Source organism: Eurosta solidaginis, chromosome 2 (genome assembly GCF_040869045.1).
Source record: "Eurosta solidaginis isolate ZX-2024a chromosome 2, ASM4086904v1, whole genome shotgun sequence".
NCBI lineage: Eukaryota > Metazoa > Arthropoda > Insecta > Diptera > Tephritidae > Eurosta > Eurosta solidaginis.
The window spans coordinates 140,643,051-140,666,227 of record NC_090320.1 but is presented as its reverse complement, the minus strand read 5'-3'; the positions used below and the strand labels follow the sequence as shown (position 1 = coordinate 140,666,227).

Sequence of the window (23,177 nt, the reverse complement as noted above, 5' to 3'; positions counted from 1 at the left end):
CCTAACCTGTAAAATAATTAAGTAGGTCCTAGGTACAAGTTATCACACATCTCATCAATATTGGGCTTTGATCAGCCAAATAAATAAAAGCTTTGGGCTCGTATCTCTAAAAACGGAAGACTTAAGGCTCACGATAGATATTTCAACTGAACACTTTGTTCAGGCGTCACATGCCTATAAATGACGCCTCTTTAGAAAAAGCCAGATCTCCAGTTAGCTATTACACTAGGCCTATAAAACTTTTAGCATTTGCCAAGAGAATGGAGATATTTCCTAACATAAGTCCTGGTACTAAGTTGGGGTTGTTAATGGTTGCTCGTCAAACAAATTCTATATAACACTAGGGACACATTCAGTCTCTGTTAGGTCTCAACTTAACCTAATCTACTGACTTCCCTTCAGGATTTCTTTTACTGATTAATTTATATGCATACTAGCAGACCCGTCAGACGTTGTTCTGCCCTAAATTTGGTCTATATGCATAAATTTTAATAAGCTTTTTCCGTCTAGCCTTGACCTCCCCCCTTCACCTTTTCTTAATCCTTTTATTCTCTCCTCCCTACTTCTTTTTCGCTTCATCTATCTCTATCTTCGTCTCACTCTATCTCTTTGTCACTCTCCTTTTCCTTCCCTCTTTTCTCTTCTCTGAAGTTTTTCCCATTCTTCTTCATCCCTTATTGCCAGTCCCAGAGGGTGGTATGTATTTTGTTCCAGTCTCATTCCGAGTCACAGTCCCACTGCGAGGCTCAGTCCTAGTCCTAGTCCTAATCCCAGTCCCAGCCCGTCTCTAGTCTACTTCCCGAAAAAAAACGATCGTAAATACTAATATAGGTACATTTATATACCAAATTGCAGGCAAATCGAATAGAACGTATGCAAATAGGTATGTGGGTATTATTAATTCATGTCTTTATTTCGGCTTCTCATGCATATTTATCAGTTTTGCCAGGTTGATGCGACTAAATCGAATATCACAATGAAAATTACTTTAAAGCTCTCAGCAACAGCTTGCATTTGATATCCATATTTCAGGCACATTCTAGGGGTATCCGGGTCCAGGTCTTGGTCTATATCTCGAGACCCTAGTCACCCAGGGGCATAAAGATTACTTTGTACTAAAGCACACATCAAAAGCTTCAATTTGTTACCCATAGTGTAAAACCACATCCTAGTGTTACCCTGGTCCACGTTTTGGCCTATATCTCGAGACCATAGTCACCAATAGGTATGAAAACATCGCTGTACTAAATCTCTCATCAACAGCTTTCATTTGTTATCCATATTCTATAAACACGTTCTAGGAGCACCCGCGTCCACGTTTTGACCTATATCTCGAGACCCTAGTCACCCAAGGGTATAAAGGTTACTCTGTACTAAAGCACACATCAACAGCTTCAATTTGATACCCATAATGTAAAAACACATCCTAGTATTAGCCTGATCCACGTTTTGGCGTATATATCGAGACCCTAGTCACCAATAGGTATGAAAATTACCCTGTACTAGAGCACTCATCAACAGCTTTCATTTGTTATCCATATTCTATAAACACATTCTAGGGGTACTCACGTCCACGTTTTGGCCTATATCTCGAGACCCTAGTCACCCACGGGTAAGAAAAATACCCCGTATCAAAGTACTCATAAACAGCTTCCATTTGATACCCATATCGGACAAACATATCCCAGGATTACACAAGTCCACGTTTTGGTCTCAAGACCCTAGCCAGAACGGGATAAAAAGTATCCTATGTCTGTCTCCTGGTTCTAAGCTACCCCTCCACCAATTTTCAGCCAAATCTGTTCATCCGTTCTTGAGTTATAAATAGTGTAACTAACACCACTTTCTTTTATATATATACATCACATTAGAAACTTCAAAAAAACAGCATTTCTCCACTATTTATAAATAAAAATAAATGTAAGGCGCGATAACCTCCGAAGAGATCTAAGGCCGAGCTTCTCTTCCAATTTGCGTCGTGCTCCTCTTGATTTTTCCCTACAAATTGGCCGGACGGGACCTACATGTTTTATGCCGACTCCGAACGGCATCTGCAAGGCAGATGAGTTTTCACTGAGAGCTTTTCATGGCAGAAATACAATCGGAGCGCTTGCCAGACACTGCCGAGGGGCGACCCCGCTTAGAAAAATTTTCTTCTAATTGAAAAATCTTATTTCTAAAATTTTGATGTTGCTTTGCCCGGGAGTTGAACCCAGGGCATACGGTGTGATAGGCGGAGCACGCTACCATCACACCACGGTGACCGCCACTATTTAATGGATGTTATTATACATATAAACCTTCCTCTTTAATCACTCTATCCACTAAAAAAAAGCGCATCAAAATCCGTTGCGTAGTTTTAAAGATTTGAGCATTCAAAGGGACATAGGGACAGAAAAAGCGACTTTGTTTTATAATATGTAGTGATAGTGATACATGCAAAAATACCAAAAAATAAAACTTTTGTTTAAGAATTTTAAGGAAATGTTTAATATTTTTAACGAAGGAGTATTTTTCCAGAGATGTATGCATTCTTAACTATTTATTATTATTTGTGTATGTACATACATATGTATGTCAAGCTGATATGAAAACACATAAGCCTCGTTTTCATTATGGCATATATGTCGTCAAATGTTGCCAAAATAATGAAAACGGACTGCCAAATAGTGTCAGTTGCGTTTGCAGTCAGGTTTGACAGCTCACTGTCAGACAAAATGGCATCCAAGTGAAAACGACCAAATTTCAGTTTGCCAGCGTTGTTGGAAACGTTTGACACACAAAAAAGATTTGCCAACATGCTGGCAAATCTCTCATTTAACGAGCAATTCTTGTTTGTTTGTATAGCCGAACGATCTCGGGAACGGCTCAACCGATTTAAATGAAATTTTGGCACAGAGATAATGTATCACCTTCTAAGACTTTCTACTTATGTGTTTCCACTCAGGTTGTCTCACAAGGTTGCCACCTATTCGAAATTAAAAAAAAAATTGCATGATATATACCGATATGGGTATCAAATGAAAGGTATTTCACTCCGCATTACAATAGGGACATTTTTGAGCAGGGTTGCCATTTAGGGTTGCCACCTATTCGAAATTATATTTCCCTCCGCATTACAATGGGGACATTTTTGAGTAGGGTTGCCATTTAGGGTTGCCACCTATTCGAAATTTAAAAAAATTGCATGAGATATGCCGATATGGGTATCAAACGAAAGGTATTTCACTCCGCATTACAGTAGGAACATTTTTGAGTAGGGTTGCCATTTAGGGTTGCCACCTATTCGAAATTTAAAAAAATTGCATTAGATATGCCGATATGGGTATCAAACGAAAGGTATTTCACTCCGCATTACAATAGGGTAATTTTTGAGTACGGTTGCCATTTAGGATTGCCACCTATTCGAAATTAAAAAAAATATGGGTATCAAACGAAATGTATTTCACTTCGCATTACAATAGGAACATTTTTAAGTAGGGTTGCGATTTAGGGTTGCCACCTATTCGAAATTAAAAAAAATTTGCATGAGATATGCCGATATGGGTATTAAACGAATGGTATTTCACTCCGCATTACAATGGGGACATTTTTAGGGTTGCCATTTCGGGTTGCCACCTATTCGAAATTAAAAAAAATTGCATGAGATATGCCGATATGGGTATCAAACGAAAGGTATTTCACCCCGCATTACAATAGGGTCATTTTTGAGTAGGGTTGCCATTTAGGGTTGCCACCTATTCGAAGTTAAAAAAAAATTGCATGAGATATGCCGATATGGGTATCAAACCAAATGTATTTCACTCCGCATTACAATAGGAACATTTTTGAGTAGGGTTGCCATTTAGGGTTGCCACCTATTCGAAATTTAAAAAAATTGCATGAGATATGCCGATATGGGTATCAAAGGGAGGGGACCTTGAATTTTCTTTCGTCTCAATACAAGGACCGGAATTTGAGGGAGGCTCAATGGCAAGATGTGGCGGATATTTTAAAGATGTCGCGATTTGAGGTATCTGCCAAGTGGAACAGCCTGCGCTGCTCTTTCCGCGTGAGTTCCTTTTCTCTTTATAAATATACATACTAGCATTTACCCGCGGCCCCGTCCGCAAGGAGAAAATGAAATGTATGGGCTATTCACGTTAGCCTGCTTATCAGGTTATCTGTTTAAACATTTTTTTCTGTCTAATGCACTTTATTTTTGTAATTGAGTAAAAAAAAGATCTATATGAGCTGATAATCTGATAGGATCCAACAAGTGATCCCGAATTTATCCAGAAAAAGCCAAGAATTGGCCCCGACGATATGGCGGATGGATCCCAAAACCATCCAGAAATGCGCCGGAAGGGTCTCCAAAAGTTCCCGGAATAGTCCCAAAAAACCCGAAATGAAAACGACACGATTCTAGACTTATCCAGAGAACCACACAGAAATGATCCCTGAAGGGTACCAAAATGATCCAGAAATAGTCCCGGAAAAGTTCCGAAATGAACCTGACGGGCTCAGGGACGGATCTCAAAAACCATCCAGAAAATATCCCTAAAACCCTCCAGAAATGATGCCGAAAGGGTCCCCAAATGATCCCGTATTAGTCTCGAAAATGTCCCGAAATGACCCCGACGGGATCCCGGATGGATACCCAAAACCATTTAGAAATGATGCCGGGAGGTATCACAAATGATCCCGAAAAATTCCCGAAATGACCCTGATGGCATCCGGGACGGATCCCTAAAACCTTCCAGAAATGATGCCTAAAAGGTCCCCAAATTATCCCGTATTAGTCGCGAAAAAGTCCCGAAATGACACCGACGGGATCCCGGACGAATACCCAAAACCATCTAGAAATGATACCAGAAGGTACCCCAAATGATCCCGAGAAAGTCTCGAAATGACCCTGATGGGATCCCGGACGGATCCCTAAAACCCTCCAGAAATGATGCCGAAAGGGTCCCCAAATGATCCCGTATTAGTCGCGAAAAAGTCCCGAAATGACCCCGACGGGATCCCGGACGGATACCCAAAACCATCTAGAAATGATGCCGGAAGGTACCCCAAATGATCCCGTATTAGTCGAGAAAAGGTCCCAAAATGACCCCGTCGGGATCCCGGACGGATACTTTTTTTGATGCAGAACGAAGGTAAATATTTCAAAGTTTTATTGAAAAGTAGAATTTTTCAAATCCATCCTTCCGTTTATGAGTTATAGCTGTGTAAACAAAAATTTTATGATTTTTTACTACATTTTGGCAATTTGCCACGCCCCTATAATATATACCATCAAATTATATTAAATGTACCATCTCACGTAGTTAAGCTTTCAAATGCAAAAAACCGTTTTAAAATCGGAGCATTCTGTGTGAAGTTATGTGCATACATGGCATTTAGCGACTTTATTTTATAAGATTTACTAGCAGACCCGCCAGACGTTGTTCTGCCCTAAGTTTGGTCTATCAGCATACATTTTAGAAAGCTTTTTTCGTCTAACTCTGCCCCCTTTCCACTTTTTCTTAATCCTTTTATTAACTCCTCCCTCCTTCTTTTCGCTTCATCTATCTCTATCTTCGTCTCACTCTGTCTCTTTCTCAGTCTCCTTCTCCTTCCCTCTTTTCTCTTCTCTCAAGTTTTTCCCATTCTTCTTCATCCCTTATTGCCAGGCAAATCGAATAGGACGTATGTAAATAGTTATGTGGGTATTATTAATTCATGTCTTTATTTCGGCTTCGAATGCATATTTATCAGGTTTGCCATTTTGATGCGACTAAATCGAATATCACAATGAAAATTACTTTAAAGCTCTCAGCAACAGCTTTAATTTGATATCCGGGTCCAGGTTTTGGCCTATATCTTGGGACCTTCCCAGCGGTATAAAAATTACTCTGTACTAAAGCAATCATTAACTGCCTCAATTTGATACACATAATGTAAAAACACATCCTAGTGTTACCCCGATCCACGTTTTGGCCTATATCTCGAGACCCTTCACAAATAGGTATGAAAACTACCCTGTACTAAAGCACTCATCAACAGCTTTCATTTGTTATCTATATTCTATATAAACACATTCTAGGGGTAGTCTTCGTTTTCGCTTATATCTCGAGACCCTAGTCACCCTCGGGTACGAAAAATACCCCGTATCAAAGTACTCATAAACAGCTTCCATTTGATACCCATATTGTACAAACATATCCCAGGATTACCCAGGTGCACGTTTTATCTTATGTCTGTCTCCTGGTTTTAAGCTACCCCTCCACCAATTTTCAGCTAAATATGTTCATCCATTCCTTCATCTTCAATCACTCTTTATCCATTAACAAAAAGCGCATCAAAATGCGCTGCGTATTTTTAAAGGTTTGAGCATTCAAATGGACATAGGGACAGAAAAAACGACTTTGTTTTATACTATGTAGTGATGTACATCCATACATACCTATAAACCTACGCCCGAAGTTAAATAACGCAGCGAATGCTATATATGTACGTATATATGTATCGCATCATGCCTCACTCAAAAGCAATTAGCGCGGACAGTTCACAGCGAACAAACACACATACGCATTTTTTGATAAAAATTTTACTTTTGTTTAAACAATTTGGCTGATATAAGAAAGGAATCAAGTATTTTTTTTGATGCAGATCGAAAGTAGATATTTCAAAGTTTTACTGAAAAGTAGAATTTTTTAAATCCATCCATCCGTTTATGAGTTATAGCTGTGCAAACAAAAATTTTATGATTTTTTACTACATTTTGGCAATTTGCCACGCCCCTATAATATATATCTTCAAATTACATTAACTGTACCATCTCACGTAGCTAAGCTTTCAAATACAAAAAACCGTTTTAAAATCGGAGCATTCTGTGTGAAGTTATGTGCATACATGGCATTTAGCGACTTTATTTTATAAGATTTACCAGCAGACCCGTCAGACGTTGTTCTGCCCTAAATTTGGTCTACCTGCATACATTTTAATAAGCTTTTTCTCTCTAAATCTGCCCTCCCCTCTTCACTGCTTAATCATTTTATTCACTCTTCCCTCCGTCTTTTTCGCTTCATCTATCTCTATTTTCGTCTCACTATATCTCTTTCTCAGTCTCCTTATCCTTCCATCTTTTCTCTTCTCTCAAGTTTTTCCCATTCTTCTTCATCCCTTATTGCCAGTCCCAGAGGGTGGTATGTATTTTGTTTCAGTCCCATTCCGAGTTCCAGTCCCACTCCGAGTCTCAGTCCCAATCCTAGTCCTAATCGCATTCCCAGCCCGTCTCTGGTCTACTTCCCCGAAAAAAGGCTCGTAAATACTTATATAGGCATATTTATATACCAAATTTCAGACAATTCGAATAGGACGTATGTAAATAGGTATGTGGGTATTACCAATTCATGCTTTTTTTCGGCTTCGCATGCATATTTATCAGTTTTGCCAGGTTGATGCCCCTAAATCGAATATCACAATAAAAATTACCATAATGTAAAAACACATCCTAGTGTTACCCTGGTCCACGTCTTGGTCTATATCTCGAGACCCTAGTCACCTATAGGTATGAAAACTTCCCTGCACTAAAGCACACATCAACAGCTTCAATTTGATACCCATAATGTAAAAACACATCCAAGTATTACCCTGATCCACATTTTGGCCTTTATCTCGAGACCCTAGTCACCCAGGGATATGAGAATTACCCTGTACTAAAGCACTTCATTTGTTATCCTTCTTGTATAAACACTTTCTAGGGGTATCAGGGTCCACGTTTTGGCCTCAATCTCGAGACCCTAGTCACCAATAGGTATGAATACTACCCTGTACTAAAGCACTCATCAACAGCTTTCATTTGTTATCCATATTCTATAAACACATTTTAGGGGTCCCTAGGTCCACATTTTGGCCTATATATGGAAACCCTATTCACCCGCGGGTACGAAAAACCCCGTATCAAAGTACCCATAAACAGCTTCCATTTGATGCCCACATTTTACAAACATATCCCAGGATTACCCAGGTCCACGTTGTGATCTCAAGACCCTATCAAGAACGGGATAAAAAGTATCCTATGTCTGTCTCCTGGTTCTAAGCTACCCCTCCACCAATTTTCAGCCAAATCTGTTCATCCGTTCTTGAGTTATAAATAGTGTAACTAACACCACTTTCTCTTATATATGTACATATATACATCACATTAGAAACTTCCAAAATAACAGTATTTCTCCACTATTTAATGGATGTTATTATACAATCTACAAACTTCAATCACTCTATCTATTAAAAAAAAAGGCATGAAAATCCGTTGCGTAGTTTTTAAGGATTAAACATTCAAAGGGACATAGGACGGAAAAAGCGACTTTGTTTTATAATATGTAGTGATAGTGATACATGCAAAAATACCAAAAAATAAAACTTTTTTGAATAATTTTAAGGAAATGTTTAATATTTTTAACGAAAGATTATTTTTCAATAGATGTGTGCATTCTTAACCATTTATGTTGCATTAACAATTAACCATTTATTTTACATAAATATGTATGTACATACCTATGTCAAACTGATATGATATGAAAATACATACATATGTACATCCATACATACCTATAAACCTACGCCCGAAGTTAAATAACGCGGCGAATGCTATATATGTATGCATGTGTCGCATCAAGCCTCACTCAAAAGCAATTAGCGCGGACAGTTCACAACGAACAAACACACATACGCATTTTTTGATAAAAATGTTACTTTTGTTTAAACAATTTAGCTGATATAAGAAAGCAATCAAGTATTTTTTTTTGATGCAGATCGAAGGTAAATAATTCAAAGTTTTACTGAAAAGTAGAATTTTTTGAGTTATAGCTGTGTAAACACAAATTTTATGATTTTTACTACATTTTGGCAATTTGCCACGCCCTTATAATACATACCTTCAAATTATATTAACTGTACCATCTCACGTACCTAAGCTTTCAAATGCAAAAAACCGTTTTAAAATCGGAGCATTCTGTGTGAAGTTATGTGCATACATGGCATTTAGCGACTTTATTTTATAATATTTATAGATAGATAGATATAGATATAGCTCACACTTAAACGCTAATGGTAAAAGTGTGGCTACCAACTCCCTGCATTCGATTAGCACCAGTTCGGAGGTATTCGCTACACCTGTCGTGCAGAACTTTCGCTTTGCGTGACTGGCTCCCATATTTGCTGCACTGTACATACATATCTATCCATTAACTATTTTCCCGAAACTGACTGATTACTATTTTATCAAAAGTTTTAAAATTTGAATTATATTTTAAGCCAACATATGCATATTAGCAAAAATCTTGAATATGCCCTTTACTAAAGACAAAATCAGGCCAAGCCTTTTGTTTAGACAAGCTTAAACATATGCAGACTAGCGTTGCCGCGACATCCCATATTTTTCATGCACTACATGTTGTTATAAGAGCAGAACTGCTTGTTATATTTAACTACAATTTTAACTGGTAGCCGAATTGGTGTGCTGGTAGCTTGCTCCGGCTACCACACCGAATATCCTGGTCTCACACCTCGGGCAAAGCAACATCAAAATTTTAGAAACAAAAGTTTTTGAAATATTACCTTTGTCAAAGAGGTCCCCTGTACCAAATTTCAACCGAATCCAACATAAATAAGATTATCTGGAATAGGTCGGCCCTGATCCACTTCCCGGGCGAAATTGTCTGTCCAGTCATTTAGGAGGAGCTCAGTGACAAACACTCCTATAGAAGATATATACATATATAAGATTTAAAAATATGCAGAAATTTTGCCTGAGGTAAATAGTTCCTTATAATATAAATTCTAAAGACTCCACTATGCTCCCCTTTCGATATACCTGACAGTTTTATGTATTTACGTATGTACACAATGTTTATAAATATCTTTTGTTTTTTAATAAATTCGTGCTCCTTTAATGTTTTCCTACAATTGAAAAAACTTGTTTCTAAATGTTTGACGTTGCTTTGCCCGGGACTTGAACCCAGGATCTTCGGTGTGGTGTCCTGTGAATCGTTTCAGCAATTTTGTAGTCTAACAAGTTAGGTTGAACTGGCCGGTCAATGAAGACCTCACATAGACTGAATGAGTCCGTAATTTTTAGACTAAAAAGTACCGCCAGTGGTTTCTACGCTGGATTGACGGGCTTTAATTGATAACACCAAAGGAATTTGAGTCGTTTTCCAACTGGTCCTTCCAGGAAAGTGGGGGCCACCCCCTTCCGCTGCATCCGATAAGTTTGTTTCTAAATGATTAACGTTGCTTCGCCCGGGACTTGAACCCAGGATATTCGGTGTGGTGTCCGGTGAATCCTTTCAGCCATTTTGTAGTCTAACAAGTACCGCCAGTGGCTTCTACGCTGGATTCACGGGCGCCAATTGATAACACCAAAGGAATTTGAGTCCTTTTCCAACTAGCCCTTCCAGATAAGTGTGAGCCACCCTTTTCCCCTGCATCGGATGATGCGGGTTCCGATAAAAATCATCATTCACATAGGTGCTTTGTTTTAATTCTCAGAACTTTGTTGATGTCTGCATAAAGCTCGTACAGCTCATCATTAAATCTTCTTCGGCACACGCCGTTGTCAAACATCCCAGAGTCGCCTCGTTAATATATTCTACAAGGTTATTTTTTTGCATAAATTTAAAACCAAATTTTATAAATAAACATAGTTTTTAAAGATTTGTTTTGCTTTGGGGGTTTTTCAACAGGGTGGATATTTGATGTATATTGGAATGATTTTTCGTCATCGGTTGTCAAATTTGGTTTGGAGAAAAAGTGTTTAAAGGTTAATCTAACTGAAAACTAAACCAATAATAAATTAATAAATCCAAGGCGCGATAACCTACGAAGGGATTTAAGGTCTTCTTTCTTTTCTAATTTGCGTCGTGGTCCTTAAAATTTTTCCTACAAATTGGCGGGATAGCACCTAGATTTTTTACTCCGACTCCGAACTTTAAAGCAGATGGGTTTTCACTGACAAGCTTTGTATGGAAGAAATACACTCGGAGTGATTGCCAAATCACTTCCGAGAGGCAACCCCGCCTCGAAAACTTTTTTCTAATTGAAAAACTTGTTTCTTAATTTTTGGTGTTACTTTGCCTGGGATTTTAACCCAGGATCTTCAGGCGGATTACACCTTTCGTTCAAATTCATCACCCTTAAAAGGTACAGCTGTAAACCTGAAAAAAAAAATCTCTCAACCCCAAAACAGAAATTTATTTGATTCAAATGAATCGTTCACATATGCTCAAAATAACTGGAGTTAATGATCTGAAAAACATATATTCAAAAACTTTAGTCAAATACTTACAGTAATGTGGGGGTAGCCAAGTTTTAAGATCTAAATATGATCGTATACCGTAGACGTGCTTCAAAAACGATATGTTGCTGGTAGTCAATACATTTTTTATTCTCATAACCATTTGAAATTCTGTGATTTCATGGAAAATTGGCGTTTCATTAAATGCGTGCCATGACATTGGCAGTTTCTGTTCAAAATCGATAACCCCCTTTTCTGGATCAAAAATAAATTTAGTTTTTGCCACGCGGTATACATCCGCTACTTCTAGAGCATTTAATGCGTGTGTATGTAATTTATTACGCAGTAGATCATATAACTTATGCAGATATTCTTTAGCTCCCACTTCTTCTGCAATCCATTCTACATTCAATATAAATTCTTTTAATTTGTTAACTAAAACTTGCATTTGTCTTATTTTTTCCAGTTCTTTTATTTCATGCCAAATTTCCTGTATCACTTCATTTAGCTCCGAACCAAATGGAATAAGTTTGTGATATTTTTCCTTTAAGAATCTCCAAATAGCATTTATATAATGTTTAAAGCTAGTAACAACGTCGTTTGATTTTATATATCTGTAAAAATTTTCAATATCTTGTGTAAAACTTGAAATTTGATTAAAATACGTTGACTCTGCCAGTTCGTTTGTTCGCTCATAGATAAGGCTAAATAGCTCCTTGCTGAGATCCCAAGCAGTCCCTTCCAAAAAGCTCATGGCTTTGAAAATATGTGGCTCTATAAGTTTAAGAAGTCCTTTCAAATATGTCGAAATTAAATTAGAGAGGTTGTTAAAAAGATACTCTGTTTGATTTATGCAAGATATGTGTAGATCCTTTGCGAATTTCTCGTACTTTTCTAGAAAGTCAGTCAAATACCTTATTGATCCGCCTTGGAATAAATTAATAAAGACATTTTTAATGTTGTTATAAGTAGCTTTAATCATTTCAATGAATTCAACAACACTCTTGCGAAGAGCGTTACCAGTCTCCCTCAAAACTTGTTGAATCTCGCTAAATATAATAGGTAATGGACCAAAATCGTCTCGAAAAGCTATTTCATCTATAAATGTAAGTGTACAGTTCAAAATAGTTTTTATGTAAAAGGCATCAGACTCGTATGATTTATTCACAAACACTCGAAAATCCTCTAGGTCTTCTTCCAAAACTCTTACTCGTTTCATATCATTAATAAAGTGTGAATTGTATTCTTTCGCTGTTTCCCAAATAAGTGATAATGATGATAATGTTTCAACGTAAAATGTCTTTGTCCAAAATTCAATGTTTTCAGTAAAGGAGTACAAGAGAGCTTCTTTAATGGTATTCACTTTTTCCTTCAACTCACGTTTTATGTTGGGACGCCAATGCAATCTTCCGCTTAGGTGACGTGAGTGATTCAGTTTAATATATGAAGCAACATCAACTATACTTAACTCATCATAATTACGCCAAATATCTATATAAATATTTCTTGCGTTTGGAATAGAGCAATCCATTATTAGATTGTGAGTGTTATCTTCTGTTAAATTGAAATACAAATGTGCCTGTTTTTCAAAACCATCAATGTAAATATACCCAGAATTGTTTGTATCAGGTGTAATCCACAGTGTAACATTAAGTCCATATACTGGATAGAACATTTTGGGTTTGAGCCACACTCGTACTGTTTTAGAAGGAGATTTACGCTGAAAACAAAAATATTAACGGTATTCATTTTAATACATATGAAATACTTAAGCGTTTACATACACTTTTATATAATCGCTCTTTTTCTGAGAAACTTTTTATGGCAGAAATACACTCGAACTAGCTTGACAAACCGCGACCGGGGAGCGATCTTGCGTTGGAAAAAAGGAGGGAATAAAAAATTTGAAACCAAAATCATCTCGCCGCAATCAGCAATAAGGCGCATTTTTTAGTATAACTTTTACTTGGGAACGCGCACTAATAGATGCTGCCGCCGACGTGTACAGAACTCCTTTCATGAGAAACTACAAAAAAATAGTCGATGACTGCCCCCGCCAGGAAACAGTTTAAGAATTTTCAGCCTCCACTACATATAATTTCAGGACGGGTTGGTATTGATTGAGTTTATCGCTGCTCGAAATATCGTCATCTGCACTGCAGATTCTGCAGTACAAGGTTCTAGTAAAAAAGAAATACTACATCAATCTACTTGGCTGTATCCTGCTCAAATAATCCGAAACAAAATAGATCACTTCGTGATTGATGGTAGACATAGCACTAGTTACATAGATTAGCGCAATGAACGAGGTTCAAAATTCTACTTAAGTAGGGCTATGTGCCGTAAAAAAATGCACGCGTTGAAATTATCGATATAGCTTAACGCTGGTAGCACATCCCTCTCTCACTACGTACAGAGCTTGAAAAAAAACTCGGTGAATGGCGGAAATTTTCCCTGTAGGAATGATAACGACGATCTGGTAGCTTATGTGACCAGTGAGCTTAAGATGTCGATGCAGCCCTTCCCCTCATTGCTAGAACAGAGACAGAAAGTTTACGACTTGATTATGACGAAGCTAGAATGGTAATGTCCTTGTCAAATAATAAAAAGGTAGCGGTGTGTGACGGAATAACCGCCGAGCTGTTAAAGCACGGGGGACGATGTGTTGGTAGAGATAAAAATATAGTCGGATGAGCGGAAGCACCCAGAATGCAATTTATGTGTTCTCTGCCCAAACCAAAACAGGCGATTACGCGAACCGCACCGCAACATTTTTGGGACTATTTCGGGGGCATTTAGGTATCCTTCCTGAATCAGTTCTGGATAGCTTTCGGGATCCCGTCAGGGTCATTTCGGAACATTTTTGGGACTATTCCGGGATCATTTGGGGATCCTTCCTGTATCATTTTCGGATGGCTTTCAGGATCCCGTCAGGCTCATTTCGGGGCTTTTTCGGGATCATTTGGGACCCTTCAGGGATCTTTTCTGGATGGTTTACGGAATCCCGTTGGGGTCATTTTGTGACTTTCTGAATTATTTCGGGTTCATTTGGGGAGCCTGCCGGCATCAGTTGTGGATGGTTTTCGGGATCAATCTGAGATCCCGTGTAGTATCGCGTGGAATTCACCTTACTTCAAACACGCTTAACATTACAAACTACTTTCATTGACCCAGATAACTACTATGAGTTCATTCGCGTTTGCCAAGTCCCCTTATGCATTAATGCGTCATACCCAAATTGCGCAAGTAAGAATCATATTGACAATATGTAGGTCAATATAATAATTCGCTGACAAAGCATTTCTCACTATTGAGTCATGCACCTCTAGTATGTAAATATTAATGTAAGAATGTATATATGTATAGGTTAAGAACTTTTGTATAAATTCATTGAACTTTTGTAAAAATTATTGATTCAATAAAAAAGGAAAATCATTTTGACGCTTAACTTCAGCGCTTCAATTTTATTATTATTCGGAAATATTACATGGCGATCCTGCCAGACTAGATTTGAAATTGGCAAAACTGCTAAAAAATCCAGTTGGAGGAAGATCCTGCCAGTTGGACCCTTAAAACTTAAAATTTGCTTAACAAGCGAAAATTGTTTGAAGGATCTTACTGGAAGAGATCCTGCCAAGTTATTTTTATTTAAAATTATTTTAAAAAGTACGAAAAGTAATGGGGACAAACTGGTTCGAAGCTAGAGGATATTCTGGTATAAACAAATCCAACAAAAATATTGGAAACTAGAAGAAACTTAATGAACTTTTAACAACCAAAAAAGATTTGATGGACTTTTCACAACCAGAAAAGATTTGATGGACTTTTAACAACCAGAAAAGATTTGGTGGACTTTTAACAACCAGAAGAGATTTGATAGACTTTCAACAACCAGAAGAGATTTGATGGGCTTGTAAAAAAATAACAGCAACAGCAGTTAGCAGCATAGAGAAGTGGAATACAAAATTGGCCAATAGACTAGCAGCAAAAAGGAAAGCAGTTACCAGCATAGAGAAATGGAAAATTGACCATTAGCCTGGCAGCAAAAGAAAAAAGATTCAAGAAAGACTGGCGGCTGTTAGCTTTAAATAAGTATATTTAAAAGTTATTACATTACATGTGCATATATTTAAGATTAGAATCAACTGAACGGCCTTATGGACGCTAAACCATGAACAAAAACTTCGTTTTTGCTTAGGAAATTTTTTTATCAGCATTTTTAGAATAAATTCTGTCACAATAGGACTAGCTAAATAGAATGTCATAAAAAAAGAAGTAGCAAGAAAATTAAAATTTCTCGTTTGAAAAAAAATTTTTAAATATTGTAGTTGAAAAAAAAAATTTTTTTTGAAACGCTATCATTGAAAATGACAGAAATTAATTTTTAATATTTTGTAAATCGAAAAAAAAAATGTATATTAAAATGCTAAAAATCTTAAATTAAACAAATATTCCCAACAAAATTTTGCTTAGACTTTTATATGAACTAAATAAGGAAAAATATTCAAATTGGAATGCTTAGGACGTTTTTAAAAATAGTCAGTTAACTTCCGACAGTTTCAATTATCCCTTTGTTAGGAATAAAATAACCACGGAGGAGAAATCCCATAGGAATGGAAACGGAACCCACAATAGAGGACATAATAAACCCCACAACCAGGGTAGAGGAAATAATGCGAATGATTAGGAGAGTGTTTGCCGAAAATGCCAAATGTTAAGTTATAGTAGCATCTAAAAATTTGTTTGACTATGACAAAAAAATAATTTTAAATATTTCATAAACTACATTAAGCTAATAAACCTAAAATATTTGAAAAAAAAATTTTTTTTCCTAATTAAAAATATTTTAAGAAATATTTCAGAATAACAATTTTTATAATACAAAAGTTATAAATAAAATGGAGTACCTAGGATAAAAGAAAAAGAAATCAAAGAAATTTTATTGAAATTTAAACCCTTACTTACTGAAATAAGAAAGTAATTACAGAAGTTTCAAAATGTCTTGGTGGGCAAAAATAGCCAAGGCATTATGATAGCCATAGCTGGCTACGAACTAGGGAAAGGAAACCCTGAAACATCTGAGAATAGTATTGTAAAATATAAGCCACCAGCTGAACCAGAACCACAAACTACTCCAAACATTCCAGATGTTTGGCTAGCAGTTTTAATCTGCGTAATCATACTATTGACCATCGCAATAGTTCCGATACTTAAAAAATATATGAAAATCAAGTATATGCAATTCAAAAATGTGCAACAGCGCATCTAATATTGTTTTTTCTCCCCTTCTCAAACATCTTAATTCGTTTTACCCAAAACTGATTTATAAAGGAAAAGGCACAAAGAGGACCTTAAAAATATATCTAAAGCGCTATATAAGTTTGCAATAAAAGACTAGTGGCGCTTATTTTAGGATAGAAAAATGTTAGCGTAGAAAAGGTATCAAGCAACCAGATTGTTGAGGAACTATTGACTTAGGACAATATTCGACCACGCATACAAGAAATGCCGGCAATCCAGGACTTGAAATCTATAACGAAAAAATATGCCAGGGTGTGGATGTTCCCCGCGTTCGGTCGAAAGCGCATCTTGTCCCGCTCGAGTATGGCAGCAGGGAGTAAAGGGCTCAAAACTGGAGTTTGCAAGGTCCACGCTGTAAAAGAAAAGAGAAAAAAAGAAAACTTTAATTAATGTAGGTCTAAAAGGCTAAGTCACTTATATAAGTGCACAATATTTTTTGGTGGGTATTTAAACCATCAAAATTACAATACCCACATGAAAAATTCCTTTAATTTCGTCCGCAAATATCTCTTGGAAGATACAAAATTTTTAATTTCTGCTTTCGGAATCGTGATCCTGAGCGCGTCTTTTGGACACCCTCGCCGATATTTTTGGACACGGATAGCCCTAGACTTGTAGTCTTGGGTCAAATGTTAGGGCTTCCTGCGAGGTGTGTGCATCTCTACAGGAAGAGGAGATGATTGTAACATCCGCCCGCATCAAGGTGGACAAGGGTTAAGGGCCCCGACCCCTCACACTGAGCTAGCTGGGGGCAATCCACCTTGATTGCGCAGGGGGGCGGATTCACACTAGGTGTACGTTACAAATAATTGAATATTTACTGCAGTAGGCAAATTTAAAAATTGATAACCAGGTTCTCAAGATCAACTAATTGGGTTGTGCAACTGACAAATCCCGGTATAAAAATAAAAATAATTCTTCATAAAAATCATGATGATTCTGTCTTGGTGGCCGCCGCAGAAATCGCATGACAAATAAGATCAAAGAAATTGCTGGAAAAATAAGAAAAATAAATAGAAAAATTTTTGCATCCACTGTACCATCCTTCCATTAACCAGCTAAACTACTACCACTAATATAAACTACTTGCTCTTCAGTCAACCTCAGCTCCAAAATTCCTGCACAATTAGCTACAGATTTTTGTTATACACTAAATTCAATAAAACCCTAATAAAATGAAATAACAATGAAAATCCGTTATTTAATAAAAAAGAAAAAAAAAAGAAAAAATAGATATAAGTATGAGATGCTTCAGATAGGAAACCCAATTTTTAGAGAGGTCATAATTTTAGGAAAGATATTTTTATTCAGCGACAGGTAGAATAGAAAAAGTAATAGGAAAATATTTTTTTTTAGAGTTGAATATAGTAATAGAAAATATTTTTACTTCAACCCACACATATAATCCATTAGAATAGGTTTAATCCGGTATAGAACATATTACATGGCACAGTATAGAACATTTACTAGTAACACATATTATTTAAAAACCAAAACAAACATACTATAAGCATCCCAATTTACTCAACAACATAGATACGTAAGAAAGAGAATGCAAATAAACAAAAGAAATAAAAATACTAACCCATGTTAGCACAAAGTTACAGTTATTTCATAATAATTTGTAAACACATGCCGTTTTTTAAGGGAGTCGACGCTCTTAAGGGTCGGCTGTGCGAAAAAAAAAAACAAAAAAAAAAATCGCGGGTTCGAATCGAGCTCAAGGCCTAACAATAATTTTTTATCATTATTATTGTTATGATAAATTTTTTCTTAATTAAAAAAATTTTTAAATTAGAATAGAAGAAAGAAAAAATTTTAGACAACTGCCAAAGCTCGTTGTATAGATCCATTTCGGGAACTGCTAAATTCCTTCATCGGCAACGTTTAGGCGCCGCTGCTATAACCATTCAGCCACCACAGCGATTTTTTGTTTGTCTTCATTAATCCTACTTCTATTCTGGTTCGTGCCAATTGATATTCACACCACTGCGACATCTGTTGCAGAATAGCTGTGAAAATTGGACTTGTTTGTTGGCAATGCTGCCATAGTGTCAAATTTTTATTGACACTTTTTTTCCCCGTGCTCTGGGATGTATTAACAATTTTTGTTGTTATATCGGCCTACTGATTTTAAGATCGCGGGTTCGAATCGAGCTCAAGGCCTAACAATAATTTTTTATCATTATTATTGTTATGATAAATTTTTTCTTAATTGAAAAAATTTTTAAATTAGAATAGAAGAAAGAAAAAATTTTAGACAACTGCCAAAGCTCGTTGTATAGATCCATTTCGGGAACTGCTAAATTCCTTCATCGGCAACGTTTAGGCGCCGCTGCTATAACCATTCAGCCACCACAGCGGTTTTTTGTTTGTCTTCATTAATCCTACTTCTATTCTGGTTCGTGCCAATTGATATTCACACCACTGCGACATCTGTTGCAGAATAGCTGTGAAAATTGGACTTGTTTGTTGGCAATGCTGCCATAGTGTCAAATTTTTATTGACACTTTTTTTCCCCGTGCTCTGGGATGTATTAACAATTTTTGTTGTTATATCGGCCTACTGATTTTAAGATCGCGGGTTCGAATCGAGCTCAAGGCCTAACAATAATTTTTTATCATTATTATTGTTATGATAAATTTTTTCTTAATTGAAAAAATTTTTAAATTAGAATAGAAGAAAGAAAAAATTTTAGACAACTGTCAAAGCTCGTTGTATAGATCCATTTCGGGAACTGCTAAATTCCTTCATCGGCAACGTTTAGGCGCCGCTGCTATAACCATTCAGCCACCACAGCGGTTTTTTGTTTGTCTTCATTAATCCTACTTCTATTGTGGTTCGTGCCAATTGATATTCACACCACTGCGACATCTGTTGCAGAATAGCTGTGAAAATTGGACTTGTTTGTTGGCAATGCTGCCATAGTGTCAAATTTTTATTGACACTTTTTTTCCCCGTGCTCTGGGATGTATTAACAATTTTTGTTGTTATATCGGCCTACTGATTTTAAGATCGCGGGTTCGAATCGAGCTCAAGGCCTAACAATAATTTTTTATCATTATTATTGTTATGATAAATTTTTTCTTAATTGAAAAAATTTTTAAATTAGAATAGAAGAAAGAAAAAATTTTAGACAACTGCCAAAGCTCGTTGTATAGATCCATTTCGGGAACTGCTAAATTCCTTCATCGGCAACGTTTAGGCGCCGCTGCTATAACCATTCAGCCACCACAGCGGTTTTTTGTTTGTCTTCATTAATCCTACTTCTATTCTGGTTCGTGCCAATTGATATTCACACCACTGCGACATCTGTTGCAGAATAGCTGTGAAAATTGGACTTGTTTGTTGGCAATGCTGCCATAGTGTCAAATTTTTATTGACACTTTTTTTCCCCGTGCTCTGGGATGTATTAACAATTTTTGTTGTTATATCGGCCTACTGATTTTAAGATCGCGGGTTCGAATCGAGCTCAAGGCCTAACAATAATTTTTTATCATTATTATTGTTATGATAAATTTTTTCTTAATTGAAAAAATTTTTAAATTAGAATAGAAGAAAGAAAAAATTTTAGACACTTGCCAAAGCTCGTTGTATAGATCCATTTCGGGAACTGCTAAATTCCTTCATCGGCAACGTTTAGGCGCCGCTGCTATAACCATTCAGCCACCACAGCGGTTTTTTGTTTGTCTTCATTAATCCTACTTCTATTCTGGTTCGTGCCAATTGATATTCACACCACTGCGACATCTGTTGCAGAATAGCTGTGAAAATTGGACTTGTTTGTTGGCAATGCTGCCATAGTGTCAAATTTTTATTGACACTTTTTTTCCCCGTGCTCTGGGATGTATTAACAATTTTTGTTGTTATATCGGCCTACTGATTTTAAGATCGCGGGTTCGAATCGAGCTCAAGGCCTAACAATAATTTTTTATCATTATTATTGTTATGATAAATTTTTTCTTAATTGAAAAAATTTTTAAATTAGAATAGAAGAAAGAAAAAATTTTAGACAACTGCCAAAGCTCGTTGTATAGATCCATTTCGGGAACTGCTAAATTCCTTCAGCGGCAAAGTTTAGGCGCCGCTGCTATAACCATTCAGCCACCACAGCGGTTTTTTGTTTGTCTTCATTAATCCTACTTCTATTCTGGTTCGTGCCAATTGATATTCACACCACTGCGACATCTGTTGCAGAATAGCTGTGAAAATTGGACTTGTTTGTTGGCAATGCTGCCATAGTGTCAAATTTTTATTGACACTTTTTTTCCCCGTGCTCTGGGATGTATTAACAATTTTTGTTGTTATATCGGCCTACTGATTTTAAGATCGCGGGTTCGAATCGAGCTCAAGGCCTAACAATAATTTTTTATCATTATTATTGTTATGATAAATTTTTTCTTAATTGAAAAAATTTTTAAATTAGAATAGAAGAAAGAAAAAATTTTAGACAACTGCCAAAGCTCGTTGTATAGATCCATTTCGGGAACTGCTAAATTCCTTCATCGGCAACGTTTAGGCGCCGCTGCTATAACCATTCAGCCACCACAGCGGTTTTTTGTTTGTCTTCATTAATCCTACTTCTATTCTGGTTCTTGCCAATTGATATTCACACCACTGCGACATCTGTTGCAGAATAGCTGTGAAAATTGGACTTGTTTGTTGGCAATGCTGCCATAGTGTCAAATTTTTATTGACACTTTTTTTCCCCGTGCTCTGGGATGTATTAACAATTTTTGTTGTTATATCGGCCTACTGATTTTAAGATCGCGGGTTCGAATCGAGCTCAAGGCCTAACAATAATTTTTTATCATTATTATTGTTATGATAAATTTTTTCTTAATTGAAAAAATTTTTAAATTAGAATAGAAGAAAGAAAAAATTTTAGACAACTGCCAAAGCTCGTTGTATAGATCCATTTCGGGAACTGCGAAATTCCTTCATCGGCAACGTTTAGGCGCCGCTGCTATAACCATTCAGCCACCACAGCGGTTTTTTGTTTGTCTTCATTAATCCTACTTCTATTCTGGTTCGTGCCAATTGATATTCACACCACTGCGACATCTGTTGCAGAATAGCTGTGAAAATTGGACTTGTTTGTTGGCAATGCTGCCATAGTGTCAAATTTTTATTGACACTTTTTTTTCCCCGTGCTCTGGGATGTATTAACAATTTTTGTTGTTATATCGGCCTACTGATTTTAAGATCGCGGGTTCGAATCGAGCTCAAGGCCTAACAATAATTTTTTATCATTATTATTGTTATGATAAATTTTTTCGGGATCTTTTGGGGATCCTTCGCGCATTATTTCTGAATAGTTTTCGGGAACCGTACGGTATCGCGTCCGGGTCATTTCGGGATCATTTGATGACCCCTCAGGGATAATTTCTGGATAGTTTTCGGAACTATTTTGGTATAATTTTGGGACCCTTCCGAGATAATTTAAGGACTCTTCGAAACCGGTAGTTCAGCACACATGCCTTTAAATTATGAGCTTTTATTTCGATGGATTTGCTGCAAATTATTCGTAATTAAAATTCGGTATGTTTTACCTTTAATATCTAAACAGCTTTTTCCATCTATTTTTGATTGTTTCAAATTAATCCTGTAACGAACTGTTATAACTATAATTAACCTTTTTGCATTATTTTAACCAACTCAATACCCGACACAGCAACACTATTTTCATCTAAAAAATTCTCTTTGGTTTTAGCTAATTGTAGTGTCACTCCTTTGTTCTATGAATAGTTATTCCTTCACCCCTGTCATATCAATTAATTTAACTTAAAAACAAAATGTATTTTTTTAATTCGAAAAGACTGTATTGTACTATTCACATAAGCGTGCCTATCAGGTTATCAGCTCATTTAGTTATTTTTTTTACTCTATTATACAAACCAAATACATTGACCAAAACAATTTTTAAACAGATAACTTGATAAGCAGGCTAACGTGAATAGCCTTTTCTTGCGGATGGGGCCGCGGGTAAAGGCTAGTTATATATAAAGTATAAAGCCTATGGAGGCTGAGAAGGCAGGGTTGCCTAGCATTTTCCTTGCAAGACTACTGGGTTGACAGGTTTAAAAATAACAGTAAAACGGGTAATTTTTACCTATCTGCTTAATAGATCATTTTTGTGCAGTGTATAGATAATTTTATTAAAAGTCGGATCATATAGGTTTATCTGCAAATTGCAAAATATGTTTTTTTTTATTTCCTGCTTTACCTCAAAACAGCTGGTTATGAGCAAAAATTGATTTTATTACAAAATATTCTTCTGAAATGCTTAAATCAAATTATAGATGGTTTCTACCTGTTGCACCTGATCGGAGCTGGTATGCCACAAACATTTGAAAATGTAGCATGGACGATATTTATAAAAATTTGCTCAACAAATGCCTTAGAGATACATTTAATTTTTGATCGCTACTTATCACCGTCAATTAAAGACTCTGAACGTCAACGCCCAATATGCCATTTAAAATTTCTTTTAATTTTGCGAAACCTAAACAAATATTGTTTTAAAGAAGCTCTGGTTAAATTTTTCGCTAACTACTGGAAGAAAAATAATTTGGCTACAATTAAAGCTGAAGATCAGTGCTTTTCTTATCAC

At 36.4% G+C, this 23,177-nt stretch overlaps 1 protein-coding gene across 1 annotated transcript in view; it reads right to left on the bottom strand.

Moving 5' to 3' along the window:
* Apoltp (Apolipoprotein lipid transfer particle) overlaps nucleotides 1-23,177 on the bottom strand; it is a 2,338,027-nt gene that overhangs the window by 541,950 nt on the left and 1,772,900 nt on the right. The window contains exon 18 of the mRNA XM_067766285.1: nucleotides 11,315-12,983. Coding sequence (XP_067622386.1) covers nucleotides 11,315-12,983 — 1,669 coding nt within the window. The remainder of the gene's footprint in view (nucleotides 1-11,314; nucleotides 12,984-23,177) is intronic.